The 23,071-nt window shown below is 38.2% G+C and overlaps 1 protein-coding gene across 2 annotated transcripts in view; it reads right to left on the bottom strand.

Moving 5' to 3' along the window:
* The window catches only part of PDGFC (platelet derived growth factor C), a 124,354-nt gene extending 106,674 nt beyond the window's left edge, over positions 1-17,680 (bottom strand). Inside the window, exons 1-2 of one of the 2 annotated variants that reach the window (XM_088163675.1) lie at positions 17,578-17,680; positions 16,647-17,012 (exon numbers count right to left, since the gene is read on the bottom strand). In XM_088163675.1, coding sequence (XP_088019801.1) covers positions 16,647-16,764 — 118 coding nt within the window. In that variant the 5' untranslated portion in view covers positions 16,765-17,012; positions 17,578-17,680. Of the gene's footprint in view, positions 1-16,646; positions 17,013-17,163; positions 17,280-17,577 lie in introns of those variants that run through there. The other variant, XM_014883684.2, reaches the window with a different exon arrangement.
* Positions 17,681-23,071: the final 5,391 nt, after the last annotated feature.

Genomic DNA, 23,071 nt, shown 5'->3' with positions numbered 1-23,071 from the left:
ATGATCCAACAGTATGCGTGAAGCGACCAAAAGAAGATATTTATCAGTTATGTGGTTAAACTTTCTCACTGGAAACCATAAACAGCAAAAGTTTACAAGATGTTAAAAATCCCTTGGGCTACCAAACACCCAAATTCTGCCTGCAACTTATAAAATTTTCTGACTCCTACAACACCATAAGGCGAGAGAATAATCCAGGGAATCATTGTTACATTCCTTACTGGTTACTCTCAAACAAAATGCATTGAGCCAACTATACCTTTAATTTGGCCTGGAGTAGCTGCTATTACCTTCTAGAACTTTCTCGGAGAATGGTCTTGGCACACTGGTTCCATTATGAGTGCTTTCTTTTAATCTGTAGCCTTGAGATCACAGCAGTATACTTAACCTTATCTCTTCCTTTTGGCCTCATTACCATTTGATGCTATTCAAAATTCACATATTATTCCATATCTTTAATTACCTCACCTTGCCTACTTTTAATAAAATTGTTTCATCTCAAATACAAAGCACTTCTTTTTGAGTACAATCAAAATATTTTTTTCTTGAATTCTCCTCAGCCTAATATTAATTATATAAGCTACCTACCACTAAGTTTTACTTCTTCAAGCATATCCATATTCACAAGGTAATTTGATAATTCTCAATTAATTTTTTCTTGGTAAATCTTGTTTGAGTGAACTTTGCAATTTTTCTGCCCATAATTCCGTTCCATTTCCCTTCTCTTTCTCAAAGATTTTAGCTCTGTTTTCAAATCCTAGTTCCTACAGTTTCCCCAAGTTAAAAATGAAATTTAACAAATGGAAATTTAATCACATCTTCCATGTAAATATCTCAAAAAATACTAAAACAGATCCAAAGTTGTGTAAAGCTGGGCAACAGAACTGCAACTACATTCCTAAAAGATGCAAATGGCAGATAAGAACATCAGAGTAGTCAATAAAATGTTGCTTTAATTGCAGACATTATTGTAGAGCAAGAAAATTAAGTCTTTAGAAAGGAATTTGTGGGAACCAAAAGCCATTCTCCGATTTGATTTTGTGTGCTAATCTGCAGCAAGTGATAGAGGATGTCAGTCACTGTCTCAACCCTCCACCATGAATGGGGGAAGAGAAAGACAAAAACATAACAAAACCAACAACAAAACCCTCACAAACAATTAAAGAAGAGCCTTCATATCCCCCTCCAGTACCAATGCACAGTTTTCAAACCCTCTTCATCTTCATTCTGTATTCCTTCAAAAGTCTATTCAGGTAGTAGTTAAACCTAATTTTAACTAAGATACAAGAACAGAACCCCAACCTTGTGTTTTCAGCTGCTAACTGCTCATGCTTTGTTACTACCTGAAAGATACCATGAGCCCAAGAAATAGAACCAAAGTGTTACACTGAGAGATTGCCATTAAATTAAGTCCCTGGCAATATTTTTGCCTCAAGGTGGTAATAAAGATTTCTGCAGGTGTTTCAAGAAAGTTGTTGACACTACCTAAAGCCTAATATACAGCTACAGCTTGAAAAGAGTATATTTAAATTTTATATGAATACAATTGTTGGAGGTGGCATCTTCATCATTAGAAAACCCTCTGCAGAGAGATCAAGATGGCAAAATTCTAAAGCAAATTATGAGAAAGGTATAATTCTGTTTTCTTTCATGGCTAACCTCAGAAATTAACACAGAAATATTTTATTTTACATTAAAAAAGACAAGTAACTATCCGAAGCTTATTTTAAATGTAATATTGCTTATTTGAACGGGTATTTGTAAATAGAGTTTTGAAGAAGTAGGGGAAATATTACACCTAGAACCAATGTACTAGAAATTCTCTTTATAAAGAAATAAAATTTAGAAAAGTTGAATTACACACAGGAGGCTTCTGTTCTGGAGTTGAAGGAAATTCCAGAGCAGGCAGAATTTTAAGAACAAGGGTACTCACCTTAAACATAAAATACAAACATAATCGTCAGAGAATGAAAGTAGCTCCTTTGAATTAGATCTTGTTTGCTTACAGACATGCCTAAAATCTGTATAGTATTATTACTTTTGCCTTGCTACGGTCACTACTTTTTAAACGCAGAATTTATGGAACTGCAAGCAGCATCTCTTCCTCCCTAAGAAAAAAGCATTTATTCACATTACCTAGCTAAAAGCCATCAATATCTCTTATGGAAAAGATCTAGAGAAAAATTGTTTACCAGATATGACATTTTATTGAATGCCTTTTTTTTTCTTTTTAAACCATCTTTCTTATGGTGCTTCTCTACTGTTTGCTACCAAAGGTAGCAGTAACATAAACATCTTGGTCCTTTGAGCAAATCATCCCATTGTGTTTATGGGGTGTTCTTTGTTATCAAATCATCTTGAAGAGAAGGACTGATGGTTTTTCGTTTTATTCAGTCTTCATGAAATGCACCCCAGACAATTTGAGTAGATGCAAGATCTTTCCCTCTAGCCCTTCTCTAACTGTGACAGAAAGCAGATGCTAGCTGAGCACTCAAAGCCTGATTCTGACCATTATAACTGTTATTTCTACAAAAGGTGATTCCAGAGGCTCCAAAGCTATTCACAGGCAGAAAAATTACCAAAGCTCCTCTTTCTCCTGTTTTCCCCATCCATATATAAATATACATCTAGCCATTTCTGATCAAAATCTTTTTGGCAGGTGCAAGTTGCTGACCTTTCTCATCAAAAAGCAACCCTTTAACCACTGTATCTTTTCCTTAGGGGTCCGTTTACTTAAAAAAACTTCCAAAACGCACACATCCACACACACAAAAAAAAAACCAAAAAAAAACAAAAAAAAAAAACAACCAGGAAGATGAGAAGAAGGGAAGCCTTGGACACAATTTTATTTATCCTCAGAAACATTTCAGGCGTTATGAAATCATTCGTTTAAAAAGTGCCAGGAATAACAAAAAAAGAAAAAGAAGGTTGCAGTGAATCTATCTTGGCACCAAGGTGCCACTGAAGTTTGTTACATTCTCTCATCTGGCTTTAAGGATCAAGTTCCTAGTGGCAGCATAACCACATGTCAGAACAGTAAATATATTGATAATTTTCAGTGAGACATGATTTTCAAGTGCCATAAGATTTCATTTTTTAAATGTTTTGATCTTGATTTTTAGAAGTATTATCATTTCCTAAAAGCCATGCCTGAAAGCCACACTTGCTGACCACACAAAACACAAGCAATTTGAAAGGCCATGTCTAATACTTTAATTTTGGTGCACAAGAAAAAAACCACAGGAAAACAGAGATTGCTTATGTTATGAATCCAATACTGATAAAAAGCCTAAGCATCTGCTAATTTATCTGTAGTTCATCAGAGATACAAATGCTTACACGACACTGAAAAATGTTTTAGCTTGAAAAAACTGTAACAGCTGAATATTTCTCTCTTCACTCCCTGGGATATGAACCCTGATTAAACCTGTTTAAACCACCATCAACACTATACACACCCTATATTTTGAGGAACAGCCCATCAAAAAGAGCTGTCAGTAATGCTGAGGACAAACCAATCCAGTATATTGCAGTGTTTATTAATTAATCACTGTCTTTGCTGTTTACAGCTTCATGTCCTGTACCAGGAATCTTCCAAAAATCTTCCAAACTCCCCCATTAAATTCCTCTACATGATGGAAAAATCAGGTGACATCAATCTAGCGGTATAAAATAAGTTCCTCATGCACAACAGGATGAAAAAAGTAATTTACCCCATTCAGTAATCATCAAAGAAGAGCTACTGTGCTGGAGCCCTTTTGTTCATTCTTCTAATACGGAAAGGAAAAAATGATACTGAGAAAAACAATTTCTATGCAGTGTTGTCGCAGCATCTTGGTTTCTTCTATTGTTAACTTTAAACATAGGCTTCTTTCACATTTCTCTCTTTACCTCTCAACATATACTTCTTCCTTATCCTTTAATGCATTCAGTGTTGACCTACTATTCTGCAAACTGCAAAGAAGTTGCATAAAGGCAGAATCATGGGGGCTTTTGTTACAATTTTAATCAAATTTTTATCAAGAGCATAGATATTCATATCTGTCCATTAGTATTTTACTGTAAATGGAGTAGAGATCCTGTTGTTCAGCGTACGGCTTGGATTCCTTAGCTTACTGAGTATAAGAGAGCTATAAAAGAAAATAAAACTCAAAATATGAAAGCATGATTAGCTTTTATCTTTCAAATGTTATTTTACGTAAATAAACTTTATTACACTTTAACCATTATTAGTTGGGTTTTTTTCAGATAAGAAGTAATTCAGACACGGTAAATTATTTTTATAACTAGACAGACACTGCAAACACGGCAAACACGAACACAATAGCTGAACTTTATTTCACATTTAATGGACATAATAAAAAATCTGAAAAAGAAGTCATCAAGATGTTTCCCTTTTCCAGGCTTTGAATTAATTACAAGGTCTTGATCTTGCAAATGTGCATCATGTAATTTTTTCATTCTAACTAGACCAAATAACTTCCCAACTTCAATGGAATTCCTCATACAAGGTTAAGCCTTTTTGTGTATCTTAGCGAACAACTCCACAATATATCTTTGCATCTTTTACATCTATCCAATCCAAAGTGCTGTCAGTTGGGAAGTTCAGGGATTAGAGCTAGTCAGCTGGTAAGAAGCTATTTATAAAAAAAGTATACATACTTAATATGACTAATAAATTGCTAGTAGATATAACAGCATGCTTTATAGTAATTAGCAAGTTTAGAACTCTTTTATGTTGAGGATTGGACTAAAACAGAGACAGAAATGAATATTTTTGCTAACAGCTTGTTTTTATTCAAGTATGTTAAAAGATATATTTTACAGTAGATTTTGAGCTTCAAGTAATGAACATTCAGCAAAACAATGTAAAAGAAAAATGTTACTGAGAAAAACCAGCTACCTCTGAAAATAATTATATTTTAGTTGACTCTGAAGTCTTGAGTCAGCCAAGGGAATGAAGCAGAGGCAACAATAAAATTATTTTTAATAAATTAGTTATTAATAAATAAGTGATGATATACTTTAAAAATAAATTTTAAAAAAAAGTTAAAAAAAAGCCAAACAACAAAAAAGCCCTCCTACGTATTCCAGAGGTTTTTTTAAGATCTTAAAAAAGGACTGGGGAGTCAGGACCTAGAAACCAATAGCTCCTATATTCTGTATTCAGTAGCAACATCTGGGTACACAAAAATTCCAAAACTAGATGGCATGAACCCTCTGCAGCCACACATTATCCCTCTGTGGAGCAGATAGCTGAATATGCAGCTTGGATGTGGCCAATGACACACATGTTCAACAGCCACTTTTGCCTGGAAGTAAATGATTTTAAGAACAGTTGACATGCAGAAGACCAGAGAAGATGTCATTCTTCCCAAACCCAAGAAAATGAAAATAAAATGTAAATATTGTCATGTTATCTAGCATTAGTTGATCTCCATGTATACATAAAAGACTACTATTTAAATTCTACACAGTTTATTAAATGTTTTAGAACCTGTTAACACACTGACAGCCCACCTTGAATTCAGTCAAAATAATTTTAACCCCAGTATTCACCATTGCTTACCCAAGCCAACTTAAAAGAAGAGATTCTCAGGTTCTTGTTTTCTGAAAAACTATAGAGAACACAATCTCATCTGAAATGCAAATACTGAATGTAACGTACCAAGCACTTCCTAAAACTGAAACATCTGAACAGATCAACCTAGCCCAAGAACAAACCTCAAGAAACAAAATGACAACAAACATATATTAAGCATCCACATACATAAAAATGTCAGAATACACCACACAAGTGCACGGAACAATAAATCTGAATAATTAACGACCATATACTGAACAACTGCTGCTAGAAAGAGATGGGCTATTAAAACTGTCCCTAAGAAAACTCAGCTTTCCTTCTATAGTGAAATCTTTTAAAGTGTTTCAGATGAATCAGACCCATTAACAAATTTGGATGGTTTTTTCCCCATAATGAACAAGAGAAATCAACTTTATTTAAAAGCATTGATCGAACCTGCAAGCAGTATTTTTAATAATAGATAGATCCCCAAACTTAAACTCGAAGAGAAGTTAAAAATCCCATAAAATCAATGGTCAGTGTTATATATAGTACTAGCACATCATTATTTCTTTCTCCAATGCAAATGACTAACTGGGTCCAAATTTTATTAATGTAACTATGTTACAAGCAATAACAATTTGGAAACATTTCACTGCTATTTCATTGGGAATTAGGATTACATCGACCTCCACATTCATCTTGACAAATGAGGCCAACCAGCGTTTTGTAAGATTCTTGCTGATAAGCCTGGCACATGCTTTAGAAACATGTTTGTCTTTCTACTTGACAGCTATACAAAACCATCTTTTTCCCCACAAGCATTATGAAAATTTTGCATGTCAGGTACGTATTTAAGCAACAGAGCTCTCTTTACTGTCATACTCTGCCGAGGTGTGGCATTCTTGAGGTGTTAGGTAATACCAAAGACAATCTCAGTGGTGTCTCTTCAAATAAAATTATTGAACTCAAACTATGCCAGTACTGTTTGGACTCCACCTGGGACATCCACTTCCCTACACACATACCAGTTCTTGCAGATACTGAGAACAGGTATAGAATAAAGATTCCCAAGAAGAAACAGACAAAAAAAAAGTCCGTTCTCAGCATCTTATGCCAATCTTTATAAAGGCTCTTAGGCAGATAGGTAAGGACTGCTGAAAGACTCAACTGTCACAAATCTAATCTCCATTTCAAAAGAAATAACTACAAGGCTGCATTAGCACTACAGGCAAGTACATTGTGACTTCTCATAACTGCAAGTACTATGAAAAAATATAGTGTGTGCTTAGCAGAAATTTTTAGAGTATTTAAAGTTTCAGACTGCAGTCTACCTATAAATATGCAGCCCACCTCGGACCTGGGTTTTTTGAATGAAACAAAGAAAGCAAGGCCATCAAGAATCTTTATCCATATTTTAAAACAGTAGGCAAGGTCATATCCAACAATTTAATCTCCTTTTATAGAGATAGCATTTGTTTTGGAGCCATTATTTGTTAGCTGTCAATTAAGAGGTTTTACCTCCCTTTCATAACCACTATAGCTTCACAAGAAACAGAAATGTTAGTAGGTATGAACCTCTCTGTGTAACAATAAACCAACTAAGTAGAAAGACATGGAAGCCTTGAAATATTAAGATAGACCACTTCCCCAAAATTTTTGAAACACAAATTGCTAATAGTATATATACAAATTATTTTACACTTGACACTGATGAAACACTCATTTGAATCCCTTTCTGAAGGACTTCTTCAAATGCTGTATAATCAGACAAGTACATTTTCCGTGTAACAATGTGAGTTTCACAGGCACCTTATCAAACATCTAAGAGATACAACAATTCATAATTTAGCACTGTACATACAAATAGAGAGCTTCACCCAAGTACAGTTAATTACTACTAACTTCAAACTTGTGTTTAGCAAGGTTATTTTCTTTCTGAAACTATCTGCATATTCTAGTGCATGAAGAGTTATGAAAGGTAACTGAAGTTGCTTGGGTACTAAAGAGAGCAAGCATATCTTTTGAGAAGGGAAGCAAGCCACAATAGCTAACACCAACATCCCTTCCCCAAATGTGTGAAAATTGTCCATCCTTAGGCTTATATTTACATCAAAGCATATAAATGATCCACAGAATGCATCTTAACATGCAGAAGTCTTATTTATTGTATTTTTCACTCCTCTCCAACAAGTGATGAAGTGAGCTGGAAGGGCCCTGCGAGGTGACACACCATAGATATGATGTCCAGTGCTTCAATGAAATACGACACACGTTTCTGTAACTAACATAGCTTAGCTTGGATCGCAGTCACTGTTATTCTGTGCAAATCTATTTATACTGACAGAGCAGAGCCAAAACGGTTGCTTTGTAATTAGTTCAGGCATGTTTGAATCCAGAAGCAAAACTCTTTTAGTTGATTTTCCCTGGGAATACTACAAAGTTCCACGACAGATTCGCAGTGTAACCATGAAGATCAAGAAAGGCTCCTCATTCCTCATACCTAGAAAAATAACAAGTCATACTACTGAATTGTTCTCCTGCATCTTGGCTTTACTCTGAAGGCACAGAAATGTTTGAAAACACTTCTTCTGAAAATTTTTCATCTGTGGTGTCAAAAGCATTCCTGGCAGAAAAAGAAAAACTTGTTGAGGGTAAAATTCAGTCAAGATGACTGTAAAAACCTAATCTACACGTTTGAATTTGGACTGAATATCCATCACTTAAACATCTTGTAAATGATCAAATTTGTTTACATGGCCCTGTACCTTTTTATGACTTTTCCATAAAGAAGTTATTACATCCATTCTTTTTATTTTGTTTTAGAGAATTTGAATGAGCCCCAGAACCACAAGCAAGTGAAACAGATTCTCTGCAGATGGAAGTGGCCTCATATAACTCTCTACTACCAGTGAAATAGTCAGAACAACACTTTCAGTTTGGAAATGCCACACCTTCACACACAGCAAAAGAATTTCCTGTGCCATGTGCCTTTCTTAATGTTTAACTGTTGCATAAAATGAGTGCTGATTTCCTTGTCAATCCAAGAAGGAACTTGGAGCCCCTAGGACTAATGCCTTGGATTGCTTGGAACAAGGGTGAACACAGTGGGTGAACACAGAGAATTACACTGGGGGAGAAAAAGTAATAAAATAAAAAATAATAATAATCCAAATTAGATAGTCTAGCTGCTATCATACAATAGCTCATCCAATGAAGCTCCCTAGATAAGTAAAAGATTGGACAACTGATTTTTGTGAAAAAACTATAATTAAAGATCACAATTGAAACAAGTGATATTGTACATTAGTTCAGAAATAAATACATCTTCCAGCCAAGTCACTTTCCCACTTCATGCACTTTTAAAAAAATAATGCTGATAAAGAGGCATAGAGAAATTAGGAGCTACAGATTGACAGGGAAGGTGTATCTCCAAAATCATTTTTCCAGTGTAAACTACTCTTTAAACATGAAACTCCCTGGTATTTTACACACAGAGAAGCTTACAACTTTGCTGATATGTGCCAAACTGAATAATGGTTTAAAGATGTAGAATATTGAAACTACAAAAAGGGCACCACTCCTTTACCTTCTATTGCCTGAACCTAATTTGAAGCCCATTTACTAATTCCCTAATTAACTGCAACATCTAATTCCTTGCTCCCCACTTTCTAATATGATTTATTGCCAATTCATAATAAGAATACTATACCAGCAGCAATGTAAAAAAGAATTAAATGTACAGAAAACACAAGTAGCATTGTCTCTTCTTCCCAAGACATTCTTTGTTTTTTCTGAGACAAAGGTTTCAAGAAAAGCCACTCTTTTTCAAGAAAAGCCACATAAGAGTGATAAGGGATCCAGCTCTCAAAATTATCCCTGTCTATGTCAGACATTCACTGAAACTAGGAAGACCTCCCCTGCTTTCCTTTATACGTAGTACTGTAGTATCACACGGAACATAGGTACCCAACCAACAGCACTGTTCATCTGGAAAACCAACCCCTGAAAAATTAAAACCAAAGATTTTCGATTCCAGCCACAATGCTGGCAAAGTGCATGACCAAAGGAAAGCCCCAGCCTGCCTGCCTTTAACTCGCTTTATTCAGGAACAGTGATACCCTCTACCTCATGTAGAAGATCACAACAGTGATCAAATTGAGCCATGCATGCATCCTGTTTTAATGCAGTTAATAACCAGTTTTAACTAATTCAAGGAGAAATGTCAGTGTTTTAGGCTTTCAGGGAGGTAGGAACAGAGGTGACCTTCCGCCTAGAAGAATCTCCTTAAAATGTCCATGTTTATAATGATACCTTGAATGAATTTACCACAAAATGGCAAGTTTAATGAATAGTTTATGAGGATTAATTCACTAAAAGGTACATTGCCGCAGAAAGAAAAGGTGTTATTGATTATTCCCTTGCAACTCTCATTTGCAGTAGTATAAAAGGATGCCAATTCATAGGAAATAACCTTTGAAATTTTTTTTATTTCATTTCTCTTTCTGCCTGTATTGGATTGGATTAAAAGGAGGTTGATTCATATCCTCTTTCCCCAGATCCAAACATATAAAAATGGCAGAAAGAAAATAAAATTCCAAAAACAAAACCAGAAACCATCACTGTGAAGATCCTCACTGCAGAGTTAACCTGCATAGTCTTAAATTAGCCCACAAGGATGAGAATAGCCATACAGTGAAATAATAACCCAGCGGCTCAAAGAGACTTCACAGCTGAAGAGTTCTTTTAACTTTAGCTGCAGCCAGTTCATATGAGGGTCTGGTCAGCAAAGCTGAAAGCACATTGCCATGGCTTCGGGGTGTGATACACTCATAGAGCTTGTGAGTTCCTCAGTGGCAAGAAGCCAAGCAGGCTCCGAACCCAGGACAAGCATAAGGTCATGCCTACACAAGGTGAATGCCAAAGTCCAAATCTGAGGGCATGCTCAACCAAGATGGAATAGTTGGAAGAGAACTAATTAAGCTCAGGAAAAAAAACCAACAAACCAGCACTTGTAAACCCTAATGCAGAAGGTTTGCAAGAGATCAAGGAATTAGCTGGGCTTTCTCTTTTGTTTATACTAGTTTTTTAATAGTTCTTATACTCTGTGTGTGTAAGACTTTCTCCCAGAGTATCCAGAGTCCTGTCTTTTGTCACCCAGCCAACCAAGTGCTGTGGAAACTGATTAAGTAAGGGAAATGTAGTGAGTTATTATTATACACATGCTTTGTAAGGATGAGGTACCTTCACGCATAAGAAGACTGCTTAGTATGCTGTAGAATCATGAAATTAAACACAAATAGTCCAATGTAGCACTGAAGATTTATTTGAAAAATCTCAGTAGAACAATGTCAAGAAGAGCAGATCAGAAGACAGATGAACACTAAGGCTATGACGTCTATAGACAGAGCCAGGAACAAATTTTCCAGGCATTGTCACCTTAAAATATCATCCTACAGTCTAAGAAAGCCCCTTCAAAATACCAATTTGTATTTTAGTTTCACAATAACACATAATGAATTTTCACTTACCTACTTGAATAAAAGCATTTCACATTCAAACACAAGCTGAAAAAGTTCTCCCCAAAAGGGAGTGACAGGGCTGAGTAAGTTTTAACATGCAGTTAATTTCGCAGAAACTCTGAAACAACAAAGCACTAATACAGACACTTAAGTGCTACTAAAATAACTATGTTTCTATGTGTAAGCTTTATTGCCTTTCTGTTCCAGTAACTTTTTCTACGTCACACTGGTTTCTGCTAAAAGGCTACATCTGTACAGGCCAATTCTTAAGGCTTACACACCAAGAAGTATATTTCCCATGGCATGCACTTTGTGACTAAGAAGCAAAGGCATGGCTCTCTGGTAAAGCTAAGAGCTATCTATAAAGCAATTGAAGAGGCTCATTTCCTGATAAGGGAAGTGGGCTTGCTCAGCACATCCTCTTTCTAGTAGTCAGGAACTGCCAGACATAGCAAAAACCAAAAGCAGCAACCACCCAACAGAGACAGAAACCCCCAAAACCACAGCGAAAATGCACAACCGCTGCTGTGTGATGTAAACCAGTACTTTGCTATTACATGTTGACTATGTAATAATTAAGACTCAAAGGGTTTTAATTAAGTCACAAGTTAGAAAAGACATTATGTGAAGATAGAGTTCAACATAAGCTCTTTAGCAATATTGCTGTCCCTGACTCAAGGTACGCCTCATGTTTCTTCTCCATTATAAAACTCTATCTCTAACAAACAAACTTAAAACCCCCCAAACAACATGACATAAAGCTTTGAAGTCCAGTCTGCAAACTTAATAAGAACTAGTAAATGCAAAAAGAAGATTTTACACTAAATTCCATTCCAGATTCCATTTTACATTAAATTCCATTCCAACCCTAAAAAAATATGTACCGGTTGGAATGACTGCATGTTTGGGACAAGGAGTAAAAGGTCTGTGTTTTAAAACCCTTATTTTACCTAATAGAAGACACTGAGAGAAGCAACAGGGCTAAGAAGAAGTCCCAAGCATCACTCTGCAGAATGGCAAACAATATGCCAAAAGTCAACTACAAACACAAAAAAAACCCCAGTTTTAAAAACTTTATTCTTTTGCAATTTATTGTAGTGGTGAACAGCTTCTCTAATTTGACACAATCGTCTGCCTAAAGTCAAAAGGGGATGTGCTGCAACACATTACTTTCCAGGAAAACAGCTTTAAAACATTTCGAAACAAGCCTTGGACTAGGCAGAAATAGATTCAAATTGAGAAAAACTGCATCACTATCAAATTTTCTATTAGATGACACAGCTTATCTATAATACTTCCTTATCTTCTCAAAACTAAGACCATTTCTGCTACCCAGCAGTAGTCAATAGGCTATGCTGGCATTCTTCAATTCAACATGAGCCAGTGGAAGTGGCATCACACCACGATAAAGTATCTTCAATAATAAGAGATAATTTTGCAGTTAAATGACTGCCTTCAAGCAAAACCACTGACATTCCTGTCTCTAAGGACTCAATGTGCTGCACCACTTGGACATCCACACATTTTTCTGATGTTCAGCCCGAGTTAAAGGAACTTAATCAGAAACTCTTTGTTGCTATGCTGTCCCCCTCCCTGAATTAACTGGGAGCTCTCTTTGGAGATACACCAATCAGGGAATCCTTTATGCGGTTCAGAGTAGGTGTGGCAGGCCACACACACATCGAGGTGATGAGAGAATCCTCCGGCACTTCAGCTACTCACTCAGTTGCAACTGCATCCACCAACTTTTCCCAATGATGGCCTGAAAAGTGCAAGTATCATAATCTGTCTCAAGGACACTTTTGGGTTTGGTTTTTTAAGCTAAATAAATCTTTCCCATTTCAGAAGATTTAAGAAATAGATTATGAAGTGTTCAGTTAGTGAAACTTATTAGGGCACATTACCTGTGCTGCAGAAATCAAGTAAATGCTTCAGTTGTCCAAGATTTACTTCAGTAACTCTGTTTACTGCAGTTCATTCATACTTGAAACTGACTGCAGGAAAATCAGTCTTTTTAGTTGGTCCTGGTGAGTTTTTAACTGACCTCAGGTTCTCGGCCTTCTGAAGTCATTCAGTACTGCACTTGAAATGTACACACCACATAAGCTGTACACACGTCGTTGCTTATGGCATCCAACAGTAGTTATTATATTATGGTCTATAGATATTTCTCATATAGATATATAGAGGTATAGATATATAGGTATATAGATATTTCTCATAAAAAATGTAACAGGTGAGAGCTTAGCAAAATTACTTTAAACATTTGTTGCATCTTGTTCTAAGGCAGCCAAGAAAACAGATCTTAGATTCTCCTGCCATCTCATGCTGTAATCAAATACAGATTAAGCTAATAACATCACATAAGCAGGTGCACTCAAGACTACCAGAGTTAAGTCACTAGAATTAAGTCATTTACAGTTCTCAACATAACAATAGCTCCCTCAGACATTTCTGAAGCTACAGAAACATCATGAAGATACTATGTCAAAAACAGCAGTAAAAATGGATATAAATTAAGCAAAAAAGTAGGCCATCCAATTGAATTCAATATACAAGAATTCAGTTTTGTGATTTAAAAGAAACTGAGCATTCAATTTTTCTTGATTCTTTGCTTCAATATGGAAAAATAGTAGTAAATACATCAAAGATCCATAAGAAAAGTGATAAAGCCACGTAAGTATGAAAAACCCTTCAAAGCATAATCTGACAAAGAATTGTAGAAATTAAATCCATCCAGATAAATGGGAGCCCTCGCTATATGCACCATTTACTACTACTTTATTTTCCAGAAAACTGTTGCATAAACTTCTTTGATCCTCCAGATGACTATTTACTCAGTAGAATGAAATAAAAACATTAAAGACAAATAGGATTTTTTTCACAGAAATCACATAAAAACCCTTACTGTCACACAGAATTGCAAATAAAACCTGTTCTTAAAGAAAATCTCATGATAACAGAGGGCAGGCAAATAAAACCATGGAGGTAGTTTTAAGTGGTTTCAAATGAAGCTACATTGGCCCCACAACAATCAACACACTGAATTTCCAGGAGGCACCAGCAAAATACTGTGTTCTAAAATATTTAATTTACTATTGCAAAAAAATATTTACACTAGGAAATTGCCACCTAAAATAATATTCACTATGCAGCAAAAAACAAGAGAGCTTCTTATGCAAACAATTAGCAAATAAATGGAGTCAAATTTTAATTTTGAAGTTAATATAATTCAGTTATTAAATAAGTAAATATTGGTTAATCCTTCAGCACATGCTTACCCTTTGAAACACAAGTAGTCTCACTGAATTAATAACTGGTCACAGGCATCTTCAGCATCACCTTGAAGTAACAGCTATAGCACCCATGCGTGCAGCTGAGTAACACTGTAATCCATTCTACTGCAAAACTTCTTGGCCACTTAGCAGTTTTACAAGTTGAGGACAGAATTTTTATTTGTAGACTGCATGAATAAAAAAATCTCCCTCTCTCCTGACCAGAGATTATTTGGCACATGAACAGCAATATCTCATTCTCATACTCCAGGGAGTTTTAACCTGCCTCTAGCTAAAAGCCATACAATCTTTAGATTGCAGCAGAGTGTAAAAATCACTCTAATTAAATCAAGTAAGAACTGGTTTGACTAGTGTTACTGATGCCCCAAATAATTAAAATCAGTTTAGAAAAGTCAGAGGTTGGTACTTAGCTATACTTACACTTGTGTTAATTTTTTAAAGTAAGTTTTGCAATTGAACAACTATAAAGCAAACTAAAGTAAGCTACAAGAGGAACCTGGACTGTTCTGAGTATAAACTACTATATAATACAGTTTCAGGGCCAGTTGAAGCCCGACCTAAGGCAGCTGCATTTCCAATATACGTGAGCAGAATCTAGTTGGCACTGTCACGTATACTTACACCCGTTTTGCTTCCATGCTGTATGATCTACCTTTTACACTTTGTGCTCCCCCTGTTGCACCCTGGAGGCCTTTCAGGGCCCAGCTGCATTATCCTGGAACAAAACCTTTTAGAGGAGACTAACAGCATAGTAGGTTTCTTTCCAGTCCTGACAAAATTAAAGCAAAGCAATGACAATACTTGTGTGTTGATAAGCCCCATGTGCACACCATGCAGATTTAAGGGAAGGCAGCATAACAGCACAAGACATCAGCATATAATTGCCAAGCCCATTTTTGTCACAAACATGTGCCTTAAAGCCTCTAAACACCAGGTAGAATGGGAAGGGGTAGAAAGTGAGTGATTTCTCACACAGAGCAGATAATTTCCTGTACTATGCACAAAGTCTGATTGGTTTCCTGTCAGAATAGCCCAGTTCTCGAAGTCTTTTGATCACTTTCCTCTGGCCCTTCACAGTTGCTCTGATTAGAGATTGATCCCATGCTGCTCTTTGATCAGCAGCTCTGGCAGTCTGCAGGTGCCATATATCATCACATTAACAGGCAACAGCAGCATTAATCTCCTCCGTTTAAATTTGTTAGTGCACTGCATATTCTACCTACTCACAGAGGTCTCTAAAACTTTGCTTTCTATTAGAAGATATGACGTAGAATACTTTTATCTGGAGAGTCCCAAGTTCAAAGTTGAGGGAATTGAATTAGCCTTGAATCTATGTTTCTGCTTTATTTCATTACAGTTCAGAGAATTTTGAGAGCTCCCAGCTTGGCCTTTTGTGTTGGTTTGTGCCCAGGGAGAAAGCTTGTTCTAGCTGACATGCTAAGTACTAAATTTTTCAAACACAGCCCCCCCCCTCCCCCCACGTTAAGCACCAGAGTTTCCACAAATCTATGCTAACAGCCTTAATTTTAGATATTCTATAGTAAGTGTGGTTTCATGCAGTATATAACGTTACAGTTTGTAAAGTATTCTTTAAAATGACTTCATAATAGCAGATCAAGAGGTAAGGCGCTTAAAAATCTGAATAATGTAAATCATATGGAGTTCAGAGGCTAAGCAAATTACACACCCCGAAGCTGCCCTTGCTGTATGAAAGGAGTCTTTCTCCAGCTCTGCTCAGCCCCAGCCCAGGGGAACTTGCATTTGAAAGTTTTCTAAACATTTCAGGTACACTTGAAAGTTGAAAGTAATTCTCATTTCCTATGCAGGATTAGCTTGTTTCCAGCTTGTACAAAATACCACTCATTCACGCACAGACACAAAAAACCCACCCCCCGAGAGCAAAGCATTTAGGGTACAAAGGTGCACGGGTCGTTGTTGGGTTTAGGTTGCTGTTTCTCGGTTTATTTTTTTATCAGGACGAGGCGGCGGATAGGAAGGGGACACATTTTGCTCCTAAGTACTGCAGAAGAGGGAGCCACCGGGCTCCCCCGCAGCCGCCGAACCGCTGCCGTTTTACCCGGAGCCGGCCAGCAGAGCCGCGCTGCCCCCGCACCCACCACCCCGGGGCCGCGCTCCAGCCCCGCGGGAGGAGAGGAGCCGAGAGGAGAGGAGAGGAGCCGAGCAGAGAGCTCCGCTCCGCGCCGGCCGGGCGCCCGCCCCCGCCCTGCCCCGGGCTGCGCAGCGGCGGACGCTGCGGCTCCTTACCGTTCTGCTCCTTGGCGCCGGAGAAGACGAACTTGCTGCTGAGATCGGACTCGGCGACAGCCCCCTGTCTCCGGCCGGCCAGGGCAGATGTCAGCAGGAGCAGCCCGAGGAGGAGCATTGGGCCGGCGGGGCGAGGGGCTCCGGCACAGCAGGCACTGGCGGCGCGGCACCGAGGCCCGGGCGTCTCTCAGCAGCGCCCGGCGCGGGCTGCGCCGCTGGGGCGAAGGCAGCACTGAGCCTGCTCTGGCAGCGGAGAATTGCAGGGTAGTTTCCACATAATCCCATCCAAAACTTTTTCCTAGAGCCCTTTTCTGTGTCTCCAGGTTTTGTTTTCTTTTGGCGTTTTTTTCTCCTCTCTCTCTCTCTCTTAAAAAGAAAAAAAAAAAAAAGGATCAGAGGAAAATCTGGACCCAGACCAGCTTCCCAAGGACTAAACGATCCGCGGCCGTGGCGGGCGGGGGTCAGAGGAGCCGGAGCTGGTGCGGGGCCGCTGCTGCCGCCGCGGAGGAGCGCGCACCTGTCAGCCGGCAGCGGGGGCGGGCTGGGGGCGGGCAGCCCGCGCTCACACTCCCGCACTTTCCTCGCCCGCAACTCGGCGGCCGTGCCGCCAGCTCGGGCCGTGCCTGCCGGCTCCCCCCCACCTCCCACGCCCGCCGTCCCATCTCGGCGAGGGCGGCACCTGGCGCGGCCGTTTACGCCCCGGGAAGTTGTCGGTGGGAAGAAGGAGGCTGGCGGGCGGCCCCGCTGCTGCCCCCTCTCTCGCGGCCCAGTGGCGGCGCAACAGGTGCTGGGAAGGGAACTGGGGGGAGCCCCCAAGCCCCATCTGCCCCACGAAGGGGACTCCCTCCGCCGTGCCCCGAGGAGGACCCGATGTAACCGCGGTCCGAAGTCAGTTTGTGTGTTTGGTAATTAGGGCGAGGTGCTGACTTACCAGTATTTCTTCACTGTGTTGTTATTATGGTAATTGGGTTTGTGCTTGAAAGCTTGATGTTTGGTTAAACATTTCATCTAAAGGATGTCCTTGGTAGTGGGAACTAAAACACTGAGAGGAAGTTTAAAATAGTCTCTGAATACTTTTTTTTCCTTTGCTTGTTTGGGTTTGTTTGTTTTGGGTTTTTTGTACTAGAAGTTGTTGTGGTTACCCTGAACTGGGACATCTAACAGTTACATAAGCAGATGGAAACATAGGTTCAACTATTTGTAACTGTCCCTGGCTTGTTGCAATGCCGTGTGATACTTGGTAAAATACAGCAGGCAGGATTGGGTTCCTTTTGGCTGTTTCACCAGAAACCAGAACTGAGATTTTGTCAAGGTGTATTCCCCTATTATTGCTGGCGAGGACAAAAAGGACTGATGATGTTCAGCACCCATATAGATCTTTGCTAGAGACGACATTTCTAGTTTGCTAGAGGACTTAAACTGTGGCTATATGGTGGGTCTGCGTAAAAAGACTGAACAATAAATGGATACCAGAAAGGCAAAAGTAGCAAATAGGACAAATTTCTTGTCTTGATTGAGATGTTTTGGGAGAGTTTCTTAAATTTTTTACTTCAGCCCCCATAGTTTTAAAGTTGTTTTGGGGATGATGGGGGACCTATACAGCCATATATATTTTTGGGAGGCCTGTATAGCCATGATATGTGCAAGACATACAAGAGAGAAACTGAATCTGCATTGCCAGAGTCTTGAGCACACACTTACATAAATTTCTTATCCTTTGACCCAGCTCTTTCTATTATATAACTGAGCTGTTTCTTTGCCTCAGCCAAAGTAACCCTTGAGACAGTGATAAACAACCCCTCTGTTCCTAATAAGTGACATATTTCCAGTAGCAACTGAAAGCTATCCAGCCAAGCTGGGCTGTCTTCTGAAAAGCAGTCTTGGAGCACACTGTAAGTAGCAACCCTTCACTTCACAGAGCATGAAGACAGAAATGTGCTGCACAAAGTAGACTATGTAGTTACTTTTATTATTGTTATTTTTATAAATGTTTTTGGCTTCACTGTTGTTATTTTAAATGGAAATAACACACAACTTTCCAGGTCTCCTACTCTGATGATTACAAGCAGTGTTTTGGGGTTTTTGAAATCAAATAAATGAAGTACTTCACTGTAGCTTAACCTTAATTGCCTGAAGATTTGTGGGATTCTTTGTATTCTGGAGTACTGATAGCAAGTTCACTCTGAAAAACATGGGCCCAATGTCTTATCCTGTGTACATGAAAAATATCCATTGAAAAATCAGGGTTTCAGCTGGAGGTGCTGGAGCATGGCCAGAGAAGGGCAGTGGAGGTGGTGAAGGATCTGGAGCACAAGTCTTATGAGGAGTGGCTGAGAGATCTAGGATTGTTTAGTCTGGTGAAAATGAGGCTCAGGGGAGAGACTCTATTGCTCTCTTTAGCTGCCCAAAAAGGAGGCCGTAACAAGGTAGAGGTTGCTCTCTTCTCCCAAGTAATAAGCAACAGGACAAGATGGAACAGCATCAAGTTAGGTCAGGGGAGGTTCAGATTGGATATTAAGGAAAACCCCTCCACAGAAAGAGTTGTGAAACACTGGAACAAGCTTCCTGGGGAAGTGGTGATCGTGATTCTCGGATGTGTTTAAAAGATATGTACATGTGTCATGTAGGAACATGGTTTAGTGGTGGACTTAGCAGTGCTGGGTTTGTGGTTGTACTTGGTCATCTTGGTCTTTTCCAGCCTAAATGATTCTACGATTCTGTGGTCTTCTCTCAGGCTTTTCATAGGAAAATGCAAGAACCCACATAGTGGATGAATATGGTATAACACTGCATAGGGAGGAAGCCTCCATTCTAAACCTCCTGAAATTAAAGTTCAGGGTATATTTTTGATCATTAAGGCTTTACTTCTCTACAAAAGTGCTACAAAATAGCATGTCAGGTAATCTCTATCCTTAAATATGTCCAGTCTTCTCTGAAATTCATGCTAAGCATTTATCACCAGCTATGTTTATCTTTAAAATTATTGCTCTCCAGTTTCATCAGGTACATGTATGTGCTTGGGTTATGAAAATAAATAATTTATGTTTGCCTTCTTTAACCTCTTCGTCTTCTATGTTACAGCTGTATCATGTTCTTTCCCAGCTTGTCATTTTTACTACGGTTTTCACATGAACACCTCTATACTTCTAAGGCTTCTCAAGTGCCATCTGTTTTTGTTGTGTTTTATTTGGGGTGGGACAAACAGAACATGACATTCCAAGTGAAGGCCTAATCTAACATTATATTATTATAGTGAATGAAGATAGAATGTTTCATTGTATATAGTATCTCTGTTCATGCCTTTTTTGTATGATCTACTCATGTAATAACCCACAGAAGTATTGACAATAAAAAAATAAATGTCTAGGTAATTATGACAAACTAATGTATTTGTAGTTCAGATAATTCCTGCCAGTGCATATTGCATTGCTCATACTGAATTTCAGTGGGAACCACAATGCTAATGCAGCTAAGAGTTCTGGTGACTCAATGCCCAGTACAAATTTCACTGGATATTTTTATATATATATATATATATATATAATATTTTTAAGTACATAGAGCTTTATGTTCCAAAGTTTTCTCGATGATTAGAATTGCATTCCAGTTTTTGTCTTTTTTATCGCTCATTTCACCATAACTGAACTCACAGTTACTTAGCCTACACTTTGTAGTCTTTCAAAGTATTTTTTTTCGCCAAGTATTTTGTAATGTAGTCTATAAAGTGTGCCTCAAGTCAAGTATTTTTCAACTTAAATATTGCAACAGTTGTTTCTCTGTAAATTGCGATATTCAAATTGTCTGAGATGCCAACTTTGCTCTGTAGAATAGCCTCATTGATTTGACATATTGTCAGACTGGTTTATGACTGTTTTTTATCATCTTCATTAAGAACCATCTTTGAAGGAGTATTTCTTTAACTTAAATAAAATTTGAACTATCTGGATTATCCCACAGGAATTTATTGTGTTGAGACAGCCACTGTAGAAGGCAACAGAAATTTGGCCTGTTAGGATATCAGAGACTTACTATGATGCTATATAGCCTTCCTGAGCTATAAATATCCTTGAAATTAAAAGGCATTCTCTGTGATTATTATTAACTGAAAGGGTTACCATTAAAACATACATTCATTACACAATCTTCAGGACCTTCACTTTCATCAGCAAGTAGATTTCCTCTCATCAAAGTCAAAATGATACGGTCACAGTGCCAACAGAGGTGGACAGTCACAAGTACTCTACACCTTGTTCCTTCACCACTTTGCAACAGGGAAGGTTCCCTATTACCTTTGGATGTGGGCAGGGACTGGCAAGGCACATAGTATTTCACAGACTGCCCTGTATGGTTTGAGCTGATGCCAAGAGATATGGACTGATTTCAGGGAGCTCAATATCCCAAGCAAGTTTGTGAGGAAGTGTACTATTTCCTTTTCCCAATATGCTGTTTCAGAAATACTTACTTCCCCTCCAAAAGGTTTGCCATGACATAAGCATTTCTCTCATGAAAAGGAATAGGATGAGAAATACAGTGTTTGGGGGGGAAATAGCAAAAGGCTGAGATATAAACTCATTTTTAGGCATGATGAACCAAAGAAAAATGCTTCTGGAGACATATAACTCTGGAAATGCAATAATTTCTATCAAATTCTATCACGTCTCACAAGAGTTAGAGTTGGAGCTAGATATTTACATATCTTTGCAAGACTACAACACCCTGGGGAAAGAAGATGGATTGATTCACTTTTCTCTCCAAAGCTTGTCTCACTTCTTAATAAGAATAGGGAAATATACATACTTTTGTATTCCCATGTATTCCAAATGTACCTGTATGATCCTTGTAAAGGCTAAACAGCATAACTTAGAATATAATTTAGAACTAATAAATATCTGCTCATCCAGACACACACACAAGTGTCCACTTTTGTGCAAAGTGCTCCTGATTTCAGTGTAGTTACACATTAATTAGTTGCTGGTATAAAACGGCTGAGCTTTAAATGCTTACGTTCATATTATGGATTTTTTTAAATTATTAAATTAGTTATATAAATATCATGTTTTGTTAAAATTTTTTATGGATGAGTGATAAATATGAAAACAGAAATTGCCTTACAAACATCAGTTGCCTTTTAGAAAAGCAATAATAAAATGTTCTACTCTTATGATCACTGAGCAATTGGAAAATAGGCAAATTTGTACAAATAAACATGACTCTTCTAAAGTCTTATTCATGTCACATGCAAAGGCTATGTATGGAATTGTATAGAACATCATTCCTGTATTAGAAACTACTCCTGTAAATGAGGTAATGATAAATTTTAGTTTCAGTCTTCTTGTCTATTCCTACTGAATTTGTAAAGGAGCTGAAGATTTGTTGTCCCATTTCCATGCTGCACTTGAAAATATAATAAAGAAAAATGTGAAGTCTAAAAGGCTTCAATTCTGTTGATGCTTGTGTGGTGTGGACTGCTCAGATATGAGGAACTCCAAACATAGTTTGGTCATTTGAATCACCCCTTGAAATAAAAGGTGCCATTTCTATTTTGCAAATCCTAAAATGAGCCTTGGGTCTTAAAAAGACACCTACAAATAAGCGTTCAAAAACAGATTTCTAAGCTTATCAGTGTTGTTCTGCTTGATGGTGCATAGCTTAATCATTTTTCAAAATGTCTCAAACATTTGAGATCAAAGTCCTTCTATACAATGTATTGTACTTTTTGTACTAAGTGGTTTCCATTTACAAGCATTGTTTTAGAGCAGTCACATATAAGAATTCCAATGATTTAGTCAATCACATACATATATATAGCCTAAGTTACTATGAAACTTTGCTTTATGAATGTAGGCTGTGGGAACTACACCAGGAGTCAAGAGAGGAGGCCCACTAGAGGTCTCCCAAACTGTGTAAAAGAACACTACCCACTTCTGGCACCTGCTAGCTCATTTTGGTCTTGATGGGCTTCCAAAATCAGCATGTAAAACGTGGTATATGGCAGTCATTTATGCCTCGTAATGTGTCTGCTGAACTTCAACATGGACTCTACCCAGCCTCAAAGGGTGGCAGTTGCCATTCTGAAAGTCAATGTTTCCCCATGGGATAGATAGGAGTGCTCTGGGCATGAAGGTGTCTGGCTCAAAGCATTCGCTTTCTTCTGTATGCTTTCAGAGTAGAAGGTCCTGTCATTTTACACTTCCGTTCAGATGCAGCTCAGTATTCAAATGCTGTGTGCTCTTAGGCACACGCTTGAGCAAGTGCATAAGGACTTGAATAAGTGCCCAGACAACAGGCTTGCTCAGGTACTCATGAATGTTTGCCTATTTATGACTATGTGTGTGATGACTTTGATTATTTATGTCAGAAGTAAGCTTTCTGGCTCCTTTTCAATCAGATGACATCACTTATCGATCACTAACATCTTTGGTTCT

This window comes from Sturnus vulgaris, chromosome 4 (assembly GCF_052056855.1).
Source record: "Sturnus vulgaris isolate bStuVul1 chromosome 4, bStuVul1.hap1, whole genome shotgun sequence".
Taxonomy (NCBI): domain Eukaryota; kingdom Metazoa; phylum Chordata; class Aves; order Passeriformes; family Sturnidae; genus Sturnus; species Sturnus vulgaris.
Note: the sequence above shows the minus strand (reverse complement) of the source record. Positions and strands in the feature narration are given on the sequence as shown.